Genomic DNA, 19,288 nt, shown 5'->3' on the forward strand with positions numbered 1-19,288 from the left:
GCTAATCAGCAATGATTGAGTCCAATGGAGCCTGGCCTGATTAGTTGGAGCCAATTAGCCAGTCTGGAGAGAGAGATCACACGCAAGAAGACAAAGCCGGATCAAACAAAGATGCCATCCAACCACGGATCCTTAAAACACATTGCACTGGACCTGCACGGCGCTTAAATATATCAATATAGCTTGGCGCGCCGAATTAGCTGGGTGCTAAGTGTTAATTAATTGGGATCCGACCGGACTGCGCGGCCATGATCGAGTGACAGACATTTGTGGAGGGACAAGCCGTCGAAAGAGAGGACGGACACGATCATCACGAACCTACCTAATTGTTTCCATTAGTACATGTGTGTAGAGATATCGATCGAGGGTAACGTACACCGAAACCCTTCTTTTGAGAGGCCAATTACCTCTGTCTGTAAATTCAATTAGAATGGATTCACAATTATTCTAAAAAATTTATTAATTTTTTATTTCATAATCCTTCCTAATTTGATTTAAAAAAGAATAAAGAACCTACGTTATACTATGGATTATGTGATTAATCGTTTACTATGTTAGTATCTATACGTACTTATTAGATGTAAAAATCCCTTCTTTAATTTAAAAGGATTTCCACTACCAAAACAACCTAATTAACTTAACTCGATTCGTTAGAACAGCTTCCATTGAGTCTCTGCACCTATCCTTTTCCTTTGGATTCTAGTTTGAGAACCCCTTGTTTTCTCAAAACACGGATTTGACTCAGGATTGCCCTTTTTTAATTCCAGGGTCTCTCTGAATTTGGAAGTTAACACTTAGCAGGTTTCCATACTAAGGCTCAATAATATAATGTGTTATAACTTTCTCTAAAAAAGGTACTCCCTCCGACCCATATTATTTGTTTCAAATTTGTTCAAATATGAATGTGTCTATATTTAAAAAATGTCTAGATACATGTAATATTTTGACAAATAATATGGGTCGAAGGAAGTAGTAATATCTATGATATCAAATAAGTATATGCAGATGTTGGTAAAAAAATATTGTAAACTTTGTCAAATTTTAACAAAAAAGGGACAGAGACCTCGAGTGGAATGGGTACTCCGTCTATGCCAACAGCTAGGGGTGTTCCTACAATAGGGCTTTTGATTTGTAGTAGTATTGACTCTATCAAAGTGCCTGAGAAGATGAGTATATTTTGTAATGAATAGTAAATTGTAGATCTTTTATTTTTTATCTCGAAATGAACAATCTTTTTTAATGAAATTTACAGACGACACGTGACATATGCTCATACGTGCATGTATATTTTTTTTCATGATTTTTAAACCTGAAAATGTAATTTTCAGAAAAGTTTTCAACCGGGCTCCTCGGATCCAGGGAGCCAAAACAAACACACCGAGTATATTGCATTGTTTATCTTTTGATCTTTCCTCACTTACACATTATTTGGTTGAACTGACAGGTGTGCCAAGCATGGTACACTCACTAATCGTGTAACTGTACCTAATTCGTTTGTGTGATGATTAGCATAATAGTCTTTTCTATGTTTGGTGCTTGTCGTGTACTGGAGGAGCATGTATGACCTCCCTTTAGAGTGACACGGAGCCGTCGTGATCTCTTTTTAGTCGTCTTATTTGAAGAATCTAACCACGTTGTTGCTTCCAAAGACTAGCTTGTCGGACGCGCGGAAGAACATGCACGAGTGGGTACCTATATGAAAATTGAGTATTCGGACAAGTGGAATCTTTTCCCAAAAGAAAAGTGTAACTTAGTGGGGAACTATATTTTTTTCTCCAAAAAGACTATGTGTGGAAAACTAATTTGGTTGTAGCTAGCTAGCTACATGCATGCATGCGAGCTCATGTTATTTTTTTGGTCAGCTTTGCACCTTGTCTTTTCTCCCTGTTTTAGGACACCTGGTTTATAGGGCTTTGCTGTGCGTGCGTGTGCATATTACTATCGAGCTTTGAAGAAAGGTGACATGTCACAGATCGAGCGCCATAATAATGCAATGTTGGAAACTGTCAAATTATCAAGAGAGTGCAATCTTGGGACAAGAATATAACTAATACTTGAAATTTGGTCAAACTTTTTTTCTTGGAATAAAGATAGAACATCTTATAAAAAAACAGAAAGAACAGGTCGTATAATATTATGCAAAGGACTCATTATCTGCGCCAACTATTCCACTGAGAAATACTCAATCGATTAACGCCAACTATCTGCGCATGCTTATGTGTAAATACATATTAGGCTCAGTTTGGCATTGCTGAATTGTGCTGTGCTGAACTTATTTTATAATCTGTTGTCGAAAAATACACATGAAAATAGAAAAAAGTTGGATAGCCAAACATGAAAATAGTGAAAAACGGGTGAAAAAACGGGATTATGATAATCCACCGCAATGTCAAACGGAGCTTAGACCCTGTTTGTTTGGGCTTTTGCTTCAGCTTTTGGTGCTTCTAGCAATCTCAAAAGCACTCCTCCCGTTTACACATGAAAGTGAGAAGCACCTCTGGACGTGCTTCTCAGCTAGAAGCACCAAAAGCACGTCCGGAGGTGCTTCTCATCTTCATGTGTAAACAGAAAAAGTGTGAAGCGACCGCCCCCGTACACGGGTTCGATCTCTGTGCTTTAGTGCTACTCCCTGAATCGACTCACTAGCACACACTGTTTCAAGATGTAATATCATAGAACAAAGGTCTCAGTATTACAACGAATCATCCAGAATTTAAAAGGTACTTACAACTCGCATAACCTCACGGGTTAGCTGGAAATAATACAACTGTTTACCAGCGGAAAGCGAAAGATACAAGAGCACATCAACACCACGGTGAGAGCGTGTTGGAATGTAAGCCCGTAACCCGAACAAGCAGAACGTACATCTTACTCATCGTCGGAGCTTCCTGCATCATTAAACGATGCAGCCACTAGGGTCAATACATTGAATGTATTGGCAAGATTCACTAGGAGTTATATCAGAGCCTACCAAGTATATGCATAATGTGGTAAAGTGGGGTTCAAGGCTATTTGCATAAAAGCTTAGTTATTGAATCCTAACTTTTAATCAAATAGAAATTTATCACTATTGGACACGGGGTAGACACACCCATGCTCCTATTATCTTAGAGCACATTGAAGTGGATTCATCAAGTGCTCCTACCCTGTTCAACCATTCATTTTATTTAAGAAATTTGAATGAGTGAGACTTTCCTTACAGCTCCACATCTAGTTGCTCAAATTGTCCGTTGCCGGGGACACGGCTAAGTACTTAGTTTTGACGCTCTCAAGAGTTTGTACCCATTCCCCACAAGAAACCGACGTGTTAATCCCTTGCTGTCCTCAGGGTAGAGTAGCAACGGCATCGATTACGAGATTTTCAGAGGTAATTCCCTAAACCACGAGAGAATCACGCTCCCCCTACACGGCTACCTCAGTACAATTCCTCGGATCTAGGTTCATACAACTTACTCTTGTCTCGTCAGAGCCCATATAGCATTGTGGTTGTACTAGAAGCTTCTAAATAAGAAACTAGTCCAGTCTCGGTTACCCTAGGTGGCATTCCACATTTGCAACGTAGGCGCTCCCCGAATTCACGGGAGAGATGTCCATGGACGATCCATTCCTGAATCCACAGGAACTCGACTCAGAGGGACCCATAGAAATGGACCTGACGCTGCTAATCCTCAAAATCTTCAAAGCAACCCACCCAGGACGGTTCATTGGATTAATTGTTTTGCCTTACATCTAACAAAACATTTCATATCGCCAAAAGCATAACACTATCATAATGTAGTTATCTCCCCCACGATACTACCATAGCCTAGCATTCAACTACAATCGATGGCAATTTTGGTAGCAAGGTAATGGCGAGGGTAAACTAAACTACCTGGGATTTATAGCTAGCATAAAAGTACGAGTAATATTCCTGATGCATCTAATAAAACATCTAGTGCATAGTAAAAATATTTAGGAGAATGATCAAAGTGAACTTGCCTTTCCAAGGTTGTGATACTTCTCGCACTCTTCGCAACAACAAGGATTACACTCCACACAATCTAAAATAAAAGGAACACACACAATAAACACAACATTCAATACAAAATCATGCCATGATGCATATGCTATGATGATGCACACAAAGGTTACTTCTAAAGTAAAAAGTTTTTGTTTCTGTTTTGAAAAGTTTTTCAAATGATTTGGACGGATTATACAACAACAAAGTGGTAATTAATATGCATGAAACATGGATAGGGTTTAAATTAAAAGATCGTGTACCTTTTGCAACATAGAGCAAGATTTAAACCCGTATGCCATGATTATTCACAAAATAATTTCTTTTCTGGTCCTAATGGATAGAGAACAAGTTTAAATAGTTTTACAGCAAGATAACATGCACAAAACTATTTTGAAACAAAACATTTAAAATTTAAACCATATCCAACCATTCTGTAAATAGCTTCTGACTAAGTTGTTCAAAACTGATATTAAATAGTGCCAAAATATTCTACACGTTGTGACGGTTCCAGAAAGGTGCGGATCACAATTTTTGGACAAACGGTTGGAAAGATATGATGCTTTGAAGTTATAGGAGCTTTTCTGCAAAATTTGCATTATCTACTTCGGCCGAAATAAAATAAAATAAAAAAATAAAAAGGCCTCGCCACGTGGCAGCAACTGATTGGCCCAGGGCTAGGGTTTCGGCCAGCGGGGCTAGCTCGCTGGACGGCGGCGGCGGGCGGCGCGGGCCGGCGGCCGGAGGCGAGGAAGAAGACGGACGGCGGCGCGGCGGAGCTCCAATTTGAGGATGTCTCGCGTCACTACATGCGCAACGAAGAGAGGAAGAGGATTAGGGGGTCGGCGCGGGGAGAACCTCACCGGAACGGCGGCGAATCGCGAAGAACGGTGATGACAGTAACGAACTCCGGCGAGCAATTAATCTCTAACCGATGCGAAATTGAACGTGGGGTTTGGGGGAAGTGGAAGAGGAGTCTGGGGGCTTCGATATGACGCACAGGGATTTGGAGATGACGGCCCGTGCGCGGAGAAATCGGAGTGGGCGTCGTGGGCAGTTCGCGGGGCGTGCTCTGCGTGGACTCCGGAGGAGGCAGTTGGAGAAGATGACGCGCGGGGTCCACCGGTCAGTGAGAGGGACCGGGCGGTTCGGGTGCGGCTGAGCCGGTCGGTCCGGTTTTCTTCGGTTTTTCTTTTTCTTTTATCTATTTTTAGTTTTTGAACCTCAAAATTGATTCGAAGCTCCAAATCACTCCAAATAAAATGCAAAAAAATTTGTAAAATCATATTTTCATATGATCTAACTTTTGGAACAAGAATTGCTCAAAATAAAATATTTAAAAATACATTTTCTTATAAAATGGTTTTTAGGGCCATTAGGCTATCGAAAGAAATTATTTTTCAAAATACTTTCGAAAGCCAATTTATGGGATAGCTCTGTATATGCATTAAATCCCTTTTTAAACCAATAACCTCATGGGTTAAAATGCAAATACTGAAAAGCAAGATCAAAGCCCAAAATCAATTAAAGGCATTTTTGCAAAAGAGTTTTCTGAGCAAATCTTTGGGTTTTCAAATGTGGTTAAATGTAGAGTGACATGATGCTTATGATATGCAATGCATATGAAGAGTTTTAAAAATTGGGATGTTACAAAGTGCTTTTGAAATTGCTAAAAGCACCAAAAGCTGAAACAAAAGTACAAACAAACATGGCCTTCCGTGTGGTCTACCGAGCTTTTGGTGGGCCGGGTTTCTTGGTAATATTTGTTGACAGCCCTTTCTCCAGCCATGCAACAAAACATCCATGTGGCCCATGTGGGCTGAAGAAAGACTTTCTTTGGGCCTCGCTGTAAGTAGTTCTCGCTGTTGGATATGTTTGATCAAAGTATATATTTTCTCTTTTGTCGTGCTTTGAATGGTAATATAACACTAAACTGGTATGCATATGTCTATAGTCATACATTCATAATTCTCAAATACATTTCCTTTTGTACTCTTCATATGTACCACTGTTAAAAGCACGACGTGGCAAATCCAAAAGATATCATCCATCCAACTGACTAAATTCAACATGCTATGTTGCTTCAACAGCGGATGATGTACAATATGTTTCAATTATCGACCAATAATTAGTATACCGAGCCATTCTGACCCATCAGTTACGAAAACCCAACTAATTACAAATCAATCTCGAATTTGAAAAGTTTTCAATCAATTATGAAAACCTATAATTAACTAAAGTCTACAAGGCAATCTCGCTTAGTTAAGTTATTCGAGTAGTTTGGACAATTTTTTGTCAACAATAATAATGTTTCATGTATTAGTTGCAGTTACTAGCTGCTAGTTCCGAGTTGAGAGGAAGAGTCAAGCACTCCACTTAATAAGACAAAGCTTGAAAATAATACAGCGTGATTGTGCGCATATTCTCTTATTTTACTCGATCTCAGGGAGAAAGGTACAGTACTAGCTAATAAGTTGGAATTTCAACATTTATTAGAAAGAAGCCCAAACTAATCCTCTCAACAAAGAAAAGAAAACGAAAGAAGCAATGCTGATTCATCCTTGAGCAGTAGAGATCTTCCAAACAAGAGTCACCATCATAAGAATCCATGTCAAGTTGCTTTCAAGTCGAAACACAAGACCACAGAAAAATAGAGCTGAATTATTCTCGAGACAATATGACATTATGGCTGCTTTCAAGTCGAAACGCAAGAACACAACAAAATAGAGCTGAATTATTCTCGAGACTAAGGATTTTTCAACAAAAGAATTTTTAAGGCTACAAGTTACAATTTCATTAGTGAAATTGGGATTGCAAGGTCAAACTTAGGGTCCAACATGTTTGAGCCAGGCACCACCATCCAAAATTGCCTGAAGCACACAGCTTACCAAACCGTTTTATCAGTAAACTAACCCACAACAAGGTGACCATGAGAAGAATTTGGATATTTCACAGCATTCAAAAGCTCCTGATCTACTGAGCTTCATAAAAAAAGAAGCCTTTCCTGACCTGGTCTCTAGTTTATGATCATGGGCTCGTCGGCGGTGGCACCCTTGGATACGACCTCCTTCGGCAGGCCACCGCGGAGTATCTGCACCTGGAACACCAGCTCCTCCTCTCCGGCGCCATTCACCAACTCAAAGATACAAGCATCGTTGACCTGCAGCCGGTTGTCAACAGCAAAGTCCTTCCACGCTACATCAAGCTTCTTCATCTTCAGGTCACCACGGTAGCTCATGGGCCATGACTTCCCACGACAGATGAGGGTGGTGGCCTTGCACGCTTCCGGGAGGTGGTAACGGAATCGACTTGGAATGCCCTGGACACAGAAGAACAGGAGAATAATATATAATAGCTGCAAGCCATCCTAGCTAGTTATGAGTATTTCAGTATTTGGATTACAGCCTCGTACCAGCTGAAACGGCTTCTGAACATGAGACCTTGACATAAGCATGGTGAAGAAGGGGTGGTTGCCGGAGAGTGGGGTGGTCTCCCAATCCTCGGTGGCATCTGGAGCCGGATACAATGCTGGTGCTGGTGCTGGTGCTGGCTCCGGTGAGTCCTCACATGGCTCTAGGATTGTTTTGATAACATGAACATCAGGCAGCTGCTTTGACGGACATGCAGGGGTCTCCATCTGGCAAGTTCAATGCAAACAACTTGCCACAGTAAGTATCAAGTCTGTACAGATTTTTTAATACAACTCTTTCTCCCATTTATAATACTCCGTAGAAGAAAAAAATTCTGTTCATATGTACTAGCGGAACGGCTTTGGACCTTATCAAAATCTGCAAGCCACCCATCCTTATCTCGGCTAGCACAGAAGTGAAAAGGAAAGAGCGTCACTTGTTTAACTTCACATAATTTTACCCCACACCCTCCTTTCTATAATTCTCTACCAAAGTTTGCGGAATCTCCTTGATTTCTAGAGCACAGAGAAAAAAAAAAGGCACAGCAGCTGGTGGAAAAAAGAGATCGCTACGGGAAAGATTCAGTGAAGAGGAATAGTTCAGAGAGGTATATCACCAGCACCTGAGCAGAATGAACAGGCAAGGAAGGTGGCACATGTATTTCTGCCAATGGAAAGTTGGAACGAGTCAATCTCTCGTAGATATAGCTAGTAAAATCTGTAAGTCATAAGGAAATGTAAAATCTGAATAGGAAATTTATTACTATTGGAGAACATATAATAATCCCTTACCGGGCGATTCTGCACACCTTGGCTGCACTATCTGTTCACATCGGTCAACATCCTGCAAGAGACCATTCCTCAATTCGTACCGTTTACTGAGGATATACACAGGTATATATTCAAACATTTCATCTGGTGATCATGTTAGTTTCTAACATAGTTCTTCGTTGCTACAAATGCGCCTTCTAATCAGACACAACAATTAGTTTCAGTATTCTCACTAGGAAAAACTTTGAAACCATTATTTTACAGTGTCTGTAGTGTAGAGGTGAAAGAGTAGTGCTGATAGTGGGTCTGATTTGGATTTCAGATTATTATTTTTCAGGTGCATATGAATATGGCTTGCAGGCATTCCGTCGAACGGAAGACTGAAACCTCCAAAGCAGAGCCAGACAGACAGACAGACCAGGCCCGATGAACACTAACGAAGCAGGAATAATTAATTAATTTCTCACCGTCGGCAGCTCGCCTTGGGGGCCGTGCGGGGTCGGTGGCGCGGGCGCGTGCTCGGGCGACGGCGGCGGCGGCGGAGCCGAGCAGGAGGCAGCAGCGGCCTGCTGCCGGCGGCGATCGAGCTCGTGGCGGACGGCGTGGAGCGTGTGGTGATACGTCTTGCCGCCGTCGGGGAGGCGGGCGGCGAAGCCTACGTCGACGAGGCCCTGCATGCGCTGCAGCCTCTCCTGCAGCACCTGGTCCGGGAGCTGCCGCAGCTCTCTGCTCAGCGGCCCCTCCTCCGCGTCCGTGGCCGCATCGCCGCCTCCGTGGAGCGTCTCCGTCGAAGCCGCGGTCATCGCGCGCGTTTACCGAGGTGTGGTGAGACGAGAGAGAGAGAGGAAGGCGGAGAGACGGAAGGAAGAAGACGAAGAGACAGAGTGATGGGGCCCACCGGCAGAGGTTTGATTTGATAGGGACGGTGTATGACAAGTGAGGCCGGGTCGTGCTTCGATGCAATTTGGATTTTTTTTCAGGCTATCGAACGCAGACGCTGGTACACCCATCCCAATGACACTCTACCTTTATATAAGTATTTCCGAGAGACAAGTCGACGGTTTTAAGGAGATTGAAGAAGTCATCGCAGACAACTTGTTGTTAATGGATACGTCACCTGTACTGAAAGCGTAGCGCCGGTTAAATTCTGAAATTCAATTTGAAGCAAAATAGAAGTTGAAGCGTCCAGTACATTTTCTAATCCGAGTGTGTTTTGTAATCTTTGTTTTCAATCCAATTCCCACGGTATAGTGGAAACTTTTTTCCCCACATATTGTGAAGGTAAATGCAGTATATGCAACCAACATCGCTACACGTTCCATCAGATCTGTACACACAAAGAACGGACAAACATTTACTCCCTCCGTCTAACAAAAGATGTCTCAAATTTACCAAAATTTGGATGTATCTAGACATGACCTAGTGTATAGATGTATTCAAATTTAGTCAAAACTAAAACATCTTTTACAGAGAGACTCATCTGGTTTTGCCGGCCACGGTGGATCAGATCTTGATTCCCAGCTGATTCACCTTGGTCATGACAAAATCGTACCAAATATATAGTACGTGAGGTACTAGCGATTAACAACATAGCGAGAGCTCGGCGCTGAACAGACCGAGCGTTTTCATCATGTCCTCCTAGGTGTTTTCTTCCCGATATCTCTTATTCTTAGGCATTTTCCTTGTTTTGCTAATTTTTGTTGGTGCACAAGATGCAGGTGTCGAACCTCCTGAAATATGGAGAGAACACATTTGGATTGTTGTGATATATATACATTGTAAATTGCCTCTGTTGACAAACGGTGTAGGAGAGCAAGACAAACTGATGGAATGAGCATGGAGAGCAAACACTCTGATGGCTAGTGATAGAGTAAAATACACCCGTGGTCCTAATATTATTGACGAAGTGTTAAGTTAGTCCTAAAATTACTAAACTACATATTTAGATCCTATTTTTTGGAAAGTGTGTCATGACAGGTCTTAAGCTCGTCCAAGAACGTTTGATCAGCCTACATGGGGGCTGACCAAATACACATCAGTTAAAGAGCTCGCTGGACATGACTGAAGCTATAAAATTAGATTAAATGCACCCTCGGTCCTAATATTATTGACAGAGTGACAAGTTAGTCCTAAAATTACTAAAACTTCATATTTAAGTCCTACTTTTTTGGTAAGTGGGTCAGGACAGGTCCTAACCTCGTTCTCCATGACACCATGACCAACCCCACGGCTCCCCACAGTTTCTAAGCTACGTTGCCTTGACCGTTTTTCTCCGCCAAAGCTAGAGCCACAAGTCAGTCTCATTGCCAGCACTCCTCCAGTTCGCCGCCAAGCACCCCAACAACTCAATAGCTGTCCCAAAAACCCAGCAAGCCGCCCCAATTCTCTACTGTCCCTAGCCGCAACTACGGTGACTCACCTACAAGAACCGCGGTGATGGTGAGACAACACACTATTTCATAGCGCCAATTATGACAACATGCCCCTTAGCCGACGTGTATTCGGTCATGTCGGACGGTCAAACGCTCCTAACAGAGCTTAGTACCTCTTCTAACCCACTTAACAAAAACTTAGGACCTAAATATGCAGTTTAATAATTTTAGGACTAACTTTGCACATCATCAATAATATTAGGACCGCGGACGCATTTTTCCTCAAGTCAGTTATGTTCAGCGGGCTCTTTGACTGGCGTGTACTCGGTCAACACGTCACGTAGGCCGGTCAAACGCTCATGAACGAGCGTAGGACCTATTGTGACACACTCAGCAAAAAATTAGGACCTAAATATGCAGTTTAGTAATTTTAGGACTAATTTGACACCTCGTCAATAATATTAGGACTGCGAGTGTATTTTCATTCATAATGACCAATGATGGCTACCTCCGCAACTGTTGGATGAAATGAGTTGAGAGGGAGGGAGAAAGACATAGTGTGTGTTGAAAGATCTAAGGGAGAGAGATGTGTACGTGCTTCAGTGCTTGGATGGTCAGGATGTAGTTCTACCTTCCATCCACGAACAACCAAACTGTGTCGAATATCCTTTATATAAATGCAGATAGTGGTTGTAATTTTGGTTTTCATCCAATTTCCACTACCTATGGTTTTTTTTTTCAAAATGCTAAAGGATAAGATTTGCACGACCCTTTTACAAACTAACCGATCTAGACTCCACCCGAAACCTGTCCTCCTGCATATATAAAATACCAGAAGAGGGAACCAAGGAGTACAACTCTCTCCTCCGAGACAGATTCTCTCTCCCCCAAGATAGGTCCAATCTCTCATAGAGGCTCAGTCTCATACACCTCACGCCAGATCTAATCTGAGCGTCATAGTATTCATGGCAACATTGTAATCTGTTCATCAATACCAGATCAGACAACTAGAACATAGGGTATTACCTTTCGAGGACCCTGAACCTAGGTAACTCTTGCCTCCCCTTATTTGTTAGCTGACGGGATCGCCAACACACACGCATGTCGCTCTCCCTCAATATGGGCATTGTCGAAGTCACCCCTTCGTCACTACCTTCCATCCACCAAAAGTCAACTCAATCGACTATTCTTTATCTATACCAATATATACCAATATATTAAATTGGAGTTGGTGATGATGGTACGGTCGCAGCCGGAGGTTAACTTCGTTAAAATTACAATAAATATGCTATTGTCCGTTATTTTCTTTTCCTCTAGTTTTTTTCACGATTTTTCCTCCGTGTTACAACCGCCGCCACCACAACCGCATGCCGATCTCGACAACGCCATGAGTTGCCTACACAAAAAATAAAAATAAATAGTTTGTGATTTTGTTGACCGGTAGCAACGCGCGGGCACACCCTGCTAGTATTATATATATATATATATATATATATATATATATATATATATATATATATATATATATATAATTAGGAGAATCCCACTACTTAATTTCTCTCAACATGCAAGCATACCACATCATCATATCATTAATTTGTTCACACCTATTTAGTGGAAAACTCTTTTTGTTTTCACACGCATGCATGCTACTTTATACAAAGGTATCCTCACTAAGTGAAGAATCTATATGCTACTCTACTTCACTTAGGTATGTTAACCAGAAATTTCCGCAACAACACGCGGGACATCATCTAGTTAATTTAAATAGTGAGAGGTGCAATATTAAATCATAACGAGCTCTTTATCATTAATTTTGTTGATCTCTTATCTCAAGCCACGTGCCTCTGAGTCCTTTGTTTTTTAGAAGGTGACTCCGAGTTCTGGTCTTGAACCTCCATCATCCGGGGATAGAGAGAACATGCTTTTTCTTACGCTATTTCTGCTGACAGTTGGGATGGAAGGGAAGGAGAAAGGCGATGAAATGACTCATGAAGAATGGAGAAGACGCACTGCATCGGTGCTGGTGTATATTGGTGGTTGGTGCAAGGTGCGGTTGCTGAAAACATTTAAAACATTTATCTCAGATCAATCTCATGAGATATTTTGCACAGAAAGGTCTTTATTAATATGCTGTACTTCAAAGGTCTCTGATCTTACAACTCACATACTGTGGTACTTCTTCAAACTACTGAATTAAGCCATCCCGAACAAGATGCAGAGGATTGATTCGGACGATTCTTGAGAAGCAAAGGCTCATCCCCAACATGATCATCACTCTCCATCTCTGATTAGGCGTAGCAGGCCACTACAACCGTTGAGAAGGCAACGTTGTGCAATAGATTTATGGACCAATTTGAACCCCGTTCCTTAATTCCGGTACTTCCCCCTCTAGGCCGTCTTGTTGGTGTATATATTGCACAAGAATGTAGGTTTCCCCATGCTAGTAGAGGATGGTTGCTTGGCTGATCTAGATGTGATGGACCGTACTTTCCATCCACCAACAATCTAAAACTCTGTACTTTGCTAAAATGGAATATTCATTTAGTGGTGTCCAATTTGGTTGATATATAATTACAAGATATTCAGGTTGATTTTTCAATTTCCGAGCTCAAGCCATGTGTCTCCGGTTTCAGTCTAGACCAAACGACTGATGTGCGACCAAATTATATAGATGACAGTATGATTTATTTACAGATTCCTTTGGCACAGATACAGAAATAGCGAAGTGCAAGTTTTATGTCAATAGCATATGGAGTGTGGACAAGATGCTCCACTCGGACTTGGTTGCTTCTCTCCACCAAAAATACATCGACCCATCCATCACACAATTAATCGCCGCAATACGTACGCGAGACTAAATTATCGAAGAGCAAACATGAAATGGGGTGCAGCATTCTCACCAAGGCCACCATCTCGCTCACCAGCCGCCGTCGTTAGCTTCGACGCCACCAGCGGCCAGAAGCACTTACCGCTCCCTCTGCGGATATCTACGAGGACCGGAAAGCGTCGCGTTCGACGGACAGGCCCACGGCCTGTATAGCGGCGTCTCCGACGGTCAGGTTCTCAAGTGAAACAGCGACAAGATCGGTTGGTCCACCTACGCCTACGGCACCGACTACAGCAGCGACACGTGCACTGCGTCCAAGCTCCGTCCCGAGACTATCACCGAGAACCGTTGTGGCCGCCCACTCGGCCCACAGTTTCACCAAAAGGCAGGATACCTATACATAGGTAACACTTACAAGGGGATCATGCGGGTTGGCCTTGCGGTGGGGGAGGCAGCGGTGTTGGTAAACGTGGTGGATGGCACGCCTCTCCGATTCGCCAATGGGGTTGATGTCGACTAGATTAACGGCCAAGTCTACTTCATTGATAGTTTCATGAACTACCGGAGGTCAAAGCACGAAATGGTTATTCGAACAGGGGACTCGACGGATCGTCTTATGAGGTACGACCCACGGACGAATGATGTTATCACGTTGCAGTACCTAAACGTGGTTGCGTCTACCGGCCCATGCAAACTCCTAAGGTACTTGATCAAAGAGTCTAACGCTGGCAATACCGAACCATTTGGCAACATTCCAGGCTATCCGGACAACGTGAGGCAAGGCAAGAGAAGTGATTACTGGATGGTGCTGCACCACCAGAAGAATGAGCTTTCCTTTGGTTTCGATAGCTATTTGCTTGCCGCGAGGGTCGGACCCAACGGGGATATACTTGAACAGATGAGAGGGCACAACAGCGTGAGACCCATCAAAATAATGGAGAGAGGCAAAGACAAATATTATATGGGCTCCGTTGAGTTACCCTATGTCAGCGTAGTCACCCAAATAGGAATCTATTTAGTATATATGTCTGTTTTTTCTTATTATTATTTTGTCCGTAATTGTGCTTTTATGTTTTGATACACACTGGTCTCGAGAAAACATATACTACCTCCGTCCGAAAATAAGCGACGTGGTTTTGTATAAGAATCTATACAAATCCACATCACTTGTTTCGGGACGGAGAAAGTATTATTTTCTCAGTTTTGACATTCAGCCGTGTTAATTTTTATTTACATGTTTGTTAGACGTCGATGTCTTCTCCTTCCGCAAAACAAATCTTTCCTGGGTATCACTGTCTGATTGTCGTGAGGGTTGAAATGGTTTCTCAAGCACAAATCAATCGTTTCATTCAATTTTGTATGTGTATATGGTTCGAGTGAAGGAGAGCAAATAATTGTTTTCTGCTGCCGTTTCTGTAGCTTAAGAGAGTACAAATTACTAGCCAACTAACAAAAAATACAAAATAGAAAAATAATCGGTTTTAACAAAACACACCAAGTACAAAGTTGCAGCAAACCAAATGGATGCCAAATATGTTCATGGCAAGATCAAGCATTTTCATCTCTGTTATCTGAAAGTGTTCATGTCACATGTATTAGCAGTTCATAACCTTTATTATTAATCTGACAATGAAATGAACAACACAAGCATATTATTCACCAAAGCAACAGACGATTGGCCGCACAAGTTGCCATCTTATTTTATCATCAAACATGCATCCCATTCCCAGGTAGCAAAATAATCGTGCGTTACATGCTTAAGAATTGTGCCGGCATAAGGCTACCGCAGTTCATACAGCAACAAGATCAATCTACCTTCAAATGAAAATAGCTCAGATCTGTATGTGCGGTAAGATCGTGTATATCACCTTTTGGGAATTATGCATATTTCAAGAATAACTTGGATGATAGTGCCAAAATTCATGCAAATATCATCTCATGAATTATCTCGACGTGCGATTTGTAACCATCCATCTAGAAACTGGCATCCTCTGTTGTCGGCCTCCTCAAGAAATAGCGCAAGCTATTAGCGAGGACCTGCAGAAATAAACTACATCAGAAAAAAAAAACTCTGGCCTGCTATTTACATTTTTCCTTGGGAAAGTATGATAAGTTCACCTGTTGCAAAGCCTTGATCAGTGGCTTGCCCCGGTAACTGACATGGAATTTTGCTTTAGCCAGTAGCCCCTATGAGATAGAAAATGTCAGCAGAAGAACGACCTTTTAACTAAATAGAAAGCTCCAAATGACTGGTGTCACCTCAGTATCAAACTCTCCAGATTGGACAGTGATATTGATATCAGCGATGATCTTAACAAGATCAACCAGCAACCCTGGACGGTCAGCTGATTCCACAACAAGTAAGCTGAAATGGAACATTGCAGGAGTTCAAATCAATGTGATCTTAAGTGCGGCGAATAACAAACACAACAACCTTACTGCAGTCAAAGAAGTAAAGTGTAGATAACTCTAATGGATTGATTATAGCCAATAGGCAACACATTTTCTTATTCAAAATCCTCCAAACAAAATTTGGTCAATAGTTGTTGCAGATATCAAGTACGCCAATGACAGCTAAATCTCGAGTCAGATATCTTCTTTAGGACACAAGCTTATGTCAATAGAAGAACTTGTCCTTATAAATATGTACTTAGGATGAAGACTAGAGTATTCCTCTATCCAACAAAGGATGTCTCAACTTTGACTAAATTTGAATGCATCTATACACTAAGTCATGTCCAGATACATCCAAATTTTGACAAACTTGAGACATCTTTTGTTGGACGGAGGGAGTATATGAATTCTCCTTGCGCTACGAAGAATAAAGCAACACGAAAGAATACCTTCTTTCAGGACCATCATCATAGATGTCTATGTGAGTTGCTATGTCCACATCAACCTGCCAATTTATGAGCAAAATATATTTACATTCAGGAAAGACAACTAGTCTCAAGCACTTCAATAAAGAAATACATGATTATGATCACATCAGAGTATCAGACTGCATTTTCATGTCCGTAGTAGCACGTGAAATTCATGCAAGTTGCTCTACTCAAAGTATATGAATCTATCTTGCAACAAGGTTGTTGTCAAAACCTTATTTACCATAAGAACATTTTATGCTGTCAGGTTTAGCAATCAAGCATATATATATATATATGTATGTATACACACACACACACACACACACACACACAGCCAAGACACTCCTGGCATTGAAGTTGACTAGAACATGTGATGTTTCCTTCTCCTAAGACACGTAGATAAGTAGGAGTAATATTGTTTTGGGTATATCCCATAGAGAGATTGAGATGTTTTAGGTATTCAACATTGATGAGATAGAATATGTGAACTCTTTGATTTATAAATGGATTTAAGAAAGTACCACCTCTGTCGGGGGCTCTATCCCAAAAGTTGCACCCATAGCTAATTGACTGCTAGTTTCCTGGTGTCAGATAAATTAAAAGATGAAGCCTTAGTTTACAAAATTCAAGTTAAGACAGCTTAGAAAAGCAAAATAAAAAAAATACAGGTGAAGGAAATTACAGGATGATACTCAAGCATGTTGTTAATAATTGTCAGTCGTACTGCTTCTAACAACTCTGGATCATCAATTTTGCGGCCAGTCGACCTGTAGAGTATTCCTGTCACTCATTCTAGACAAGAACTGATAGATACAGAAAAGTACAATGAAGAAAGATGTCACGTTCTGCTATGAGTGGAAGATCAAACTTATTTAGAGATTCATCATACAAGCTTTACACATCTGAATAATAATAAGAAGATCCACTTACGATTTTGTTATAGCAAACTTGTTATGTTTGCCAGAAGAATCAAGACAAACACTAGCTTTCACAACATTTAGCCCTAAATTCCTCAGGGCACTCATCTGCACAGTAAACAAGGCACAAAATAATAAGCACGTGATGAATCTAGGATGGTAGAAATAATAATCAAACTGTGCTGAATTGTGAAAGCATACTGAAATATGAAGATAAACAACATACGGTATCAAGAAGATCCCCAAGACGGTCACCCAAGGTTACTTCCACAATAGTTGCATCCGGATCCGAGTCTTGATCTATTATAACTTTCGGGGTAGGAACTGTATCAGTGTTGCTAGAGCTCCCATCCTGCTAACAAAGTATATGCAGTTGAACATGGAGGTTCATCCAATGTTTTAGTAAGCTATGCTATCTACCTCAACAGCTGCAGGGGAAGCTGCTCTAGGAACCCTCAAAGCTGGAGAGGACAATCTAAACAAGAAAAAAAACAATATTAAATAATACACAGGGGAAACATATATCCATGATTGAAAATAAAAAGATTATGATGTAATAAGAAAACATAAGTAATGACTTATGAAGACAAATTCCGTAAAACTAACATCAATACTCACTTGAACATTAGATGGAATTTATAGCAGTTTAACATCCGAAATTAAATCCACGGCCGTTTTAACATGTTTAATCAGTTGATAGAAACAAACTGAATGCAGATAGCAAGTAAGGAAACATTTTAGCATCTATGTAAGTGTTTATTGCAGAATATAATACAATAAAGGAAAAGGCTTTTAACCTATAGTTTGTTTCAGCAGAAAATAGCAAATTTTGCCAAGAACACAAAGCAAAGATATAATATCAAGCTTCATCACAGAAGTGAGCACAAGAAACTAATATTACACTTCACAAGAAAAAACATTTGCAGCGTAAGTGACAGTATCTGCAAATGTAAGCAACCCCTTAGCACAAAAAAACTTCCATTGGCTGTACTAACCACTGTTTTAGCTAAACTAGCTGTAACAAAAACAATGAACTGACTAGTTGTAAACAAAATTGCAAGTCGACAAAACCCACTACCCCCGTTTAGCCAGGAAAGAGTCACATGACTCAGCTGATGTTATTTCTTCACTTCACCTGAAAAATTGTCCAAACTATCATTTATGCACGTCCCTGACTACACCATGTCTATAGAACTTATTATCTCCTTTCAACAGAGGAATTGGATCTGAAACCTGTCAATCCATATATCAACAAACCATAGGCAATAACAAGTATCAGCATTCTGAGTTCTGCCACAGCCAGCCACTTTAACCATAAAATCACCCAGAGCAACCAGAATTTCACAAAAGCCTCAAACTTTTTAACCAGAGTTAAGTAGACCAATTCTTAGTATCAGGTATATTCTCCAACTGAAAATAAAAAAAAATGGATCTAAGCATCAAGTTCTAATGCTCTATCATAGTGATGTAAATTAGCACCCACTTTAGCTGATGAAAACTAAGAATTCTACACATCCGACTGAGCGAAACCATGTTCTACAGTAGCAGCAGTACTCATTCCAAAAGGCACTCGGTTCTAAATTCCAGAAAAGCCCAAACCTTTGATGCCAAAGCTACGAATCTTCAAATCCAAGCACAGCATCTTACCATCCAAACACAATGAAACGGTCAAGAAAGCTAAGAATCTAATGCGCCAGAAAGAAAAGAAAATCTGGGCGACTGGGCCAGTCTCCTCACCTCAGCTTAGCGGGCGCCGCCGGCGCAAGTGGCCGCCACCCGGCAAGCCGCCGGTTGCCGGACGCCGCCGGCGAGACGCCTGAGCAGGGCCTGTGGGTCCCGGCGGCGACGGTCACGGCCATTTCTACCATCTCCCCTCTTGGCGAAAAGAAATCCAAGAAACGTGCTAGGATGGGATCAAATCTGGTCCAAGAAACTGGAGATGAGGTGGTGCTACAAAGGCGAAGGCGCTGCTGGGATCATGACGAGGATATCTATGGCTGTCGCGGCGGCTCTATCCATAGGATAGAGGGGGGTGGAAACGGGAGGTGGTCTTCTGCTCTCCCTCTCAACCTCGCGGCCTCACCTCAACCCTCCCTCTCCGGATATATATCTCACTCACACACACTCT

The 19,288-nt window shown here is 41.5% G+C and overlaps 2 protein-coding genes and 1 pseudogene across 6 annotated transcripts; 1 reads left to right on the forward strand and 2 right to left on the reverse strand.

Annotated features, from left to right (window-relative positions):
- Positions 1-6,600: 6,600 nt before the first annotated feature.
- LOC100822552 (B3 domain-containing protein Os06g0112300) lies at positions 6,601-9,142 on the reverse strand. 2 transcript variants are annotated; one of them, XM_010236204.3, is made up of 5 exons: positions 8,645-9,142; positions 8,199-8,250; positions 8,030-8,124; positions 7,410-7,634; positions 6,601-7,316 (listed from the first exon to the last, which is right to left on the reverse strand). In XM_010236204.3, exons 1-5 carry the CDS (start codon positions 8,978-8,980, stop codon positions 7,014-7,016), a joined length of 1,011 nt encoding a protein of 336 aa, XP_010234506.1. In that variant the 5' UTR covers positions 8,981-9,142; the 3' UTR covers positions 6,601-7,013. The 2 variants fall into 2 exon arrangements, with proteins under 2 accessions (XP_010234506.1, XP_010234507.1); XM_010236205.3 differs by having other exon boundaries at positions 8,030-8,070; positions 8,645-9,140.
- A 3,162-nt stretch (positions 9,143-12,304) lies between these two features.
- Positions 12,305-15,274, forward strand: LOC112271853 (annotated as a pseudogene).
- LOC100823896 (ACT domain-containing protein DS12, chloroplastic) lies at positions 15,046-19,231 on the reverse strand. Of its 4 annotated transcripts, none has more exons than XM_010236208.3 (10): positions 18,898-19,230; positions 17,581-17,635; positions 17,387-17,512; positions 17,174-17,268; positions 16,926-17,010; positions 16,768-16,824; positions 16,223-16,278; positions 15,639-15,744; positions 15,498-15,566; positions 15,046-15,416 (listed from the first exon to the last, which is right to left on the reverse strand). In XM_010236208.3, exons 1-10 carry the CDS (start codon positions 19,026-19,028, stop codon positions 15,354-15,356), a joined length of 843 nt encoding a protein of 280 aa, XP_010234510.1. In that variant the 5' UTR covers positions 19,029-19,230; the 3' UTR covers positions 15,046-15,353. The 4 variants fall into 4 exon arrangements, with proteins under 4 accessions (XP_010234510.1, XP_010234509.1, XP_010234508.1 ...); XM_010236207.3 differs by having other exon boundaries at positions 17,387-17,515; positions 18,898-19,229; XM_010236206.3 differs by having other exon boundaries at positions 15,055-15,416; positions 16,765-16,824; positions 17,387-17,515; positions 18,898-19,231.
- Positions 19,232-19,288: the final 57 nt, after the last annotated feature.

This window comes from Brachypodium distachyon, chromosome 3 (assembly GCF_000005505.3).
Source record: "Brachypodium distachyon strain Bd21 chromosome 3, Brachypodium_distachyon_v3.0, whole genome shotgun sequence".
NCBI classification, from domain to species: domain Eukaryota; kingdom Viridiplantae; phylum Streptophyta; class Magnoliopsida; order Poales; family Poaceae; genus Brachypodium; species Brachypodium distachyon.

Bases quoted from the DNA above. Each gene is read 5' to 3' on its own strand.
- LOC100822552 (XM_010236204.3), bottom strand. From the start codon at position 8,980: ATGACCGCGGCTTCGACGGAGACGCTCCACGGAGGCGGCGATGCGGCC. The intron at 8,125-8,198 runs GTAAGGGATTAT...TATGACTTACAG, and splicing joins AAGGTGTGCAGAATCGCCCG to ATTTTACTAGCTATATCTAC. The intron at 7,635-8,029 runs GTGCTGGTGATA...TGAACTTGCCAG, and splicing joins TGCCTGTTCATTCTGCTCAG to ATGGAGACCCCTGCATGTCC.
- LOC100823896 (XM_010236206.3), bottom strand. From the start codon at position 19,028: ATGGTAGAAATGGCCGTGACCGTCGCCGCCGGGACCCACAGGCCCTGC. The intron at 17,011-17,173 runs GTAAGTGGATCT...AATACTCTACAG, and splicing joins AAGTTTGCTATAACAAAATC to GTCGACTGGCCGCAAAATTG. The intron at 15,745-16,222 runs GTATTCTTTCGT...GTTCCATTTCAG, and splicing joins GATGATGGTCCTGAAAGAAG to CTTACTTGTTGTGGAATCAG.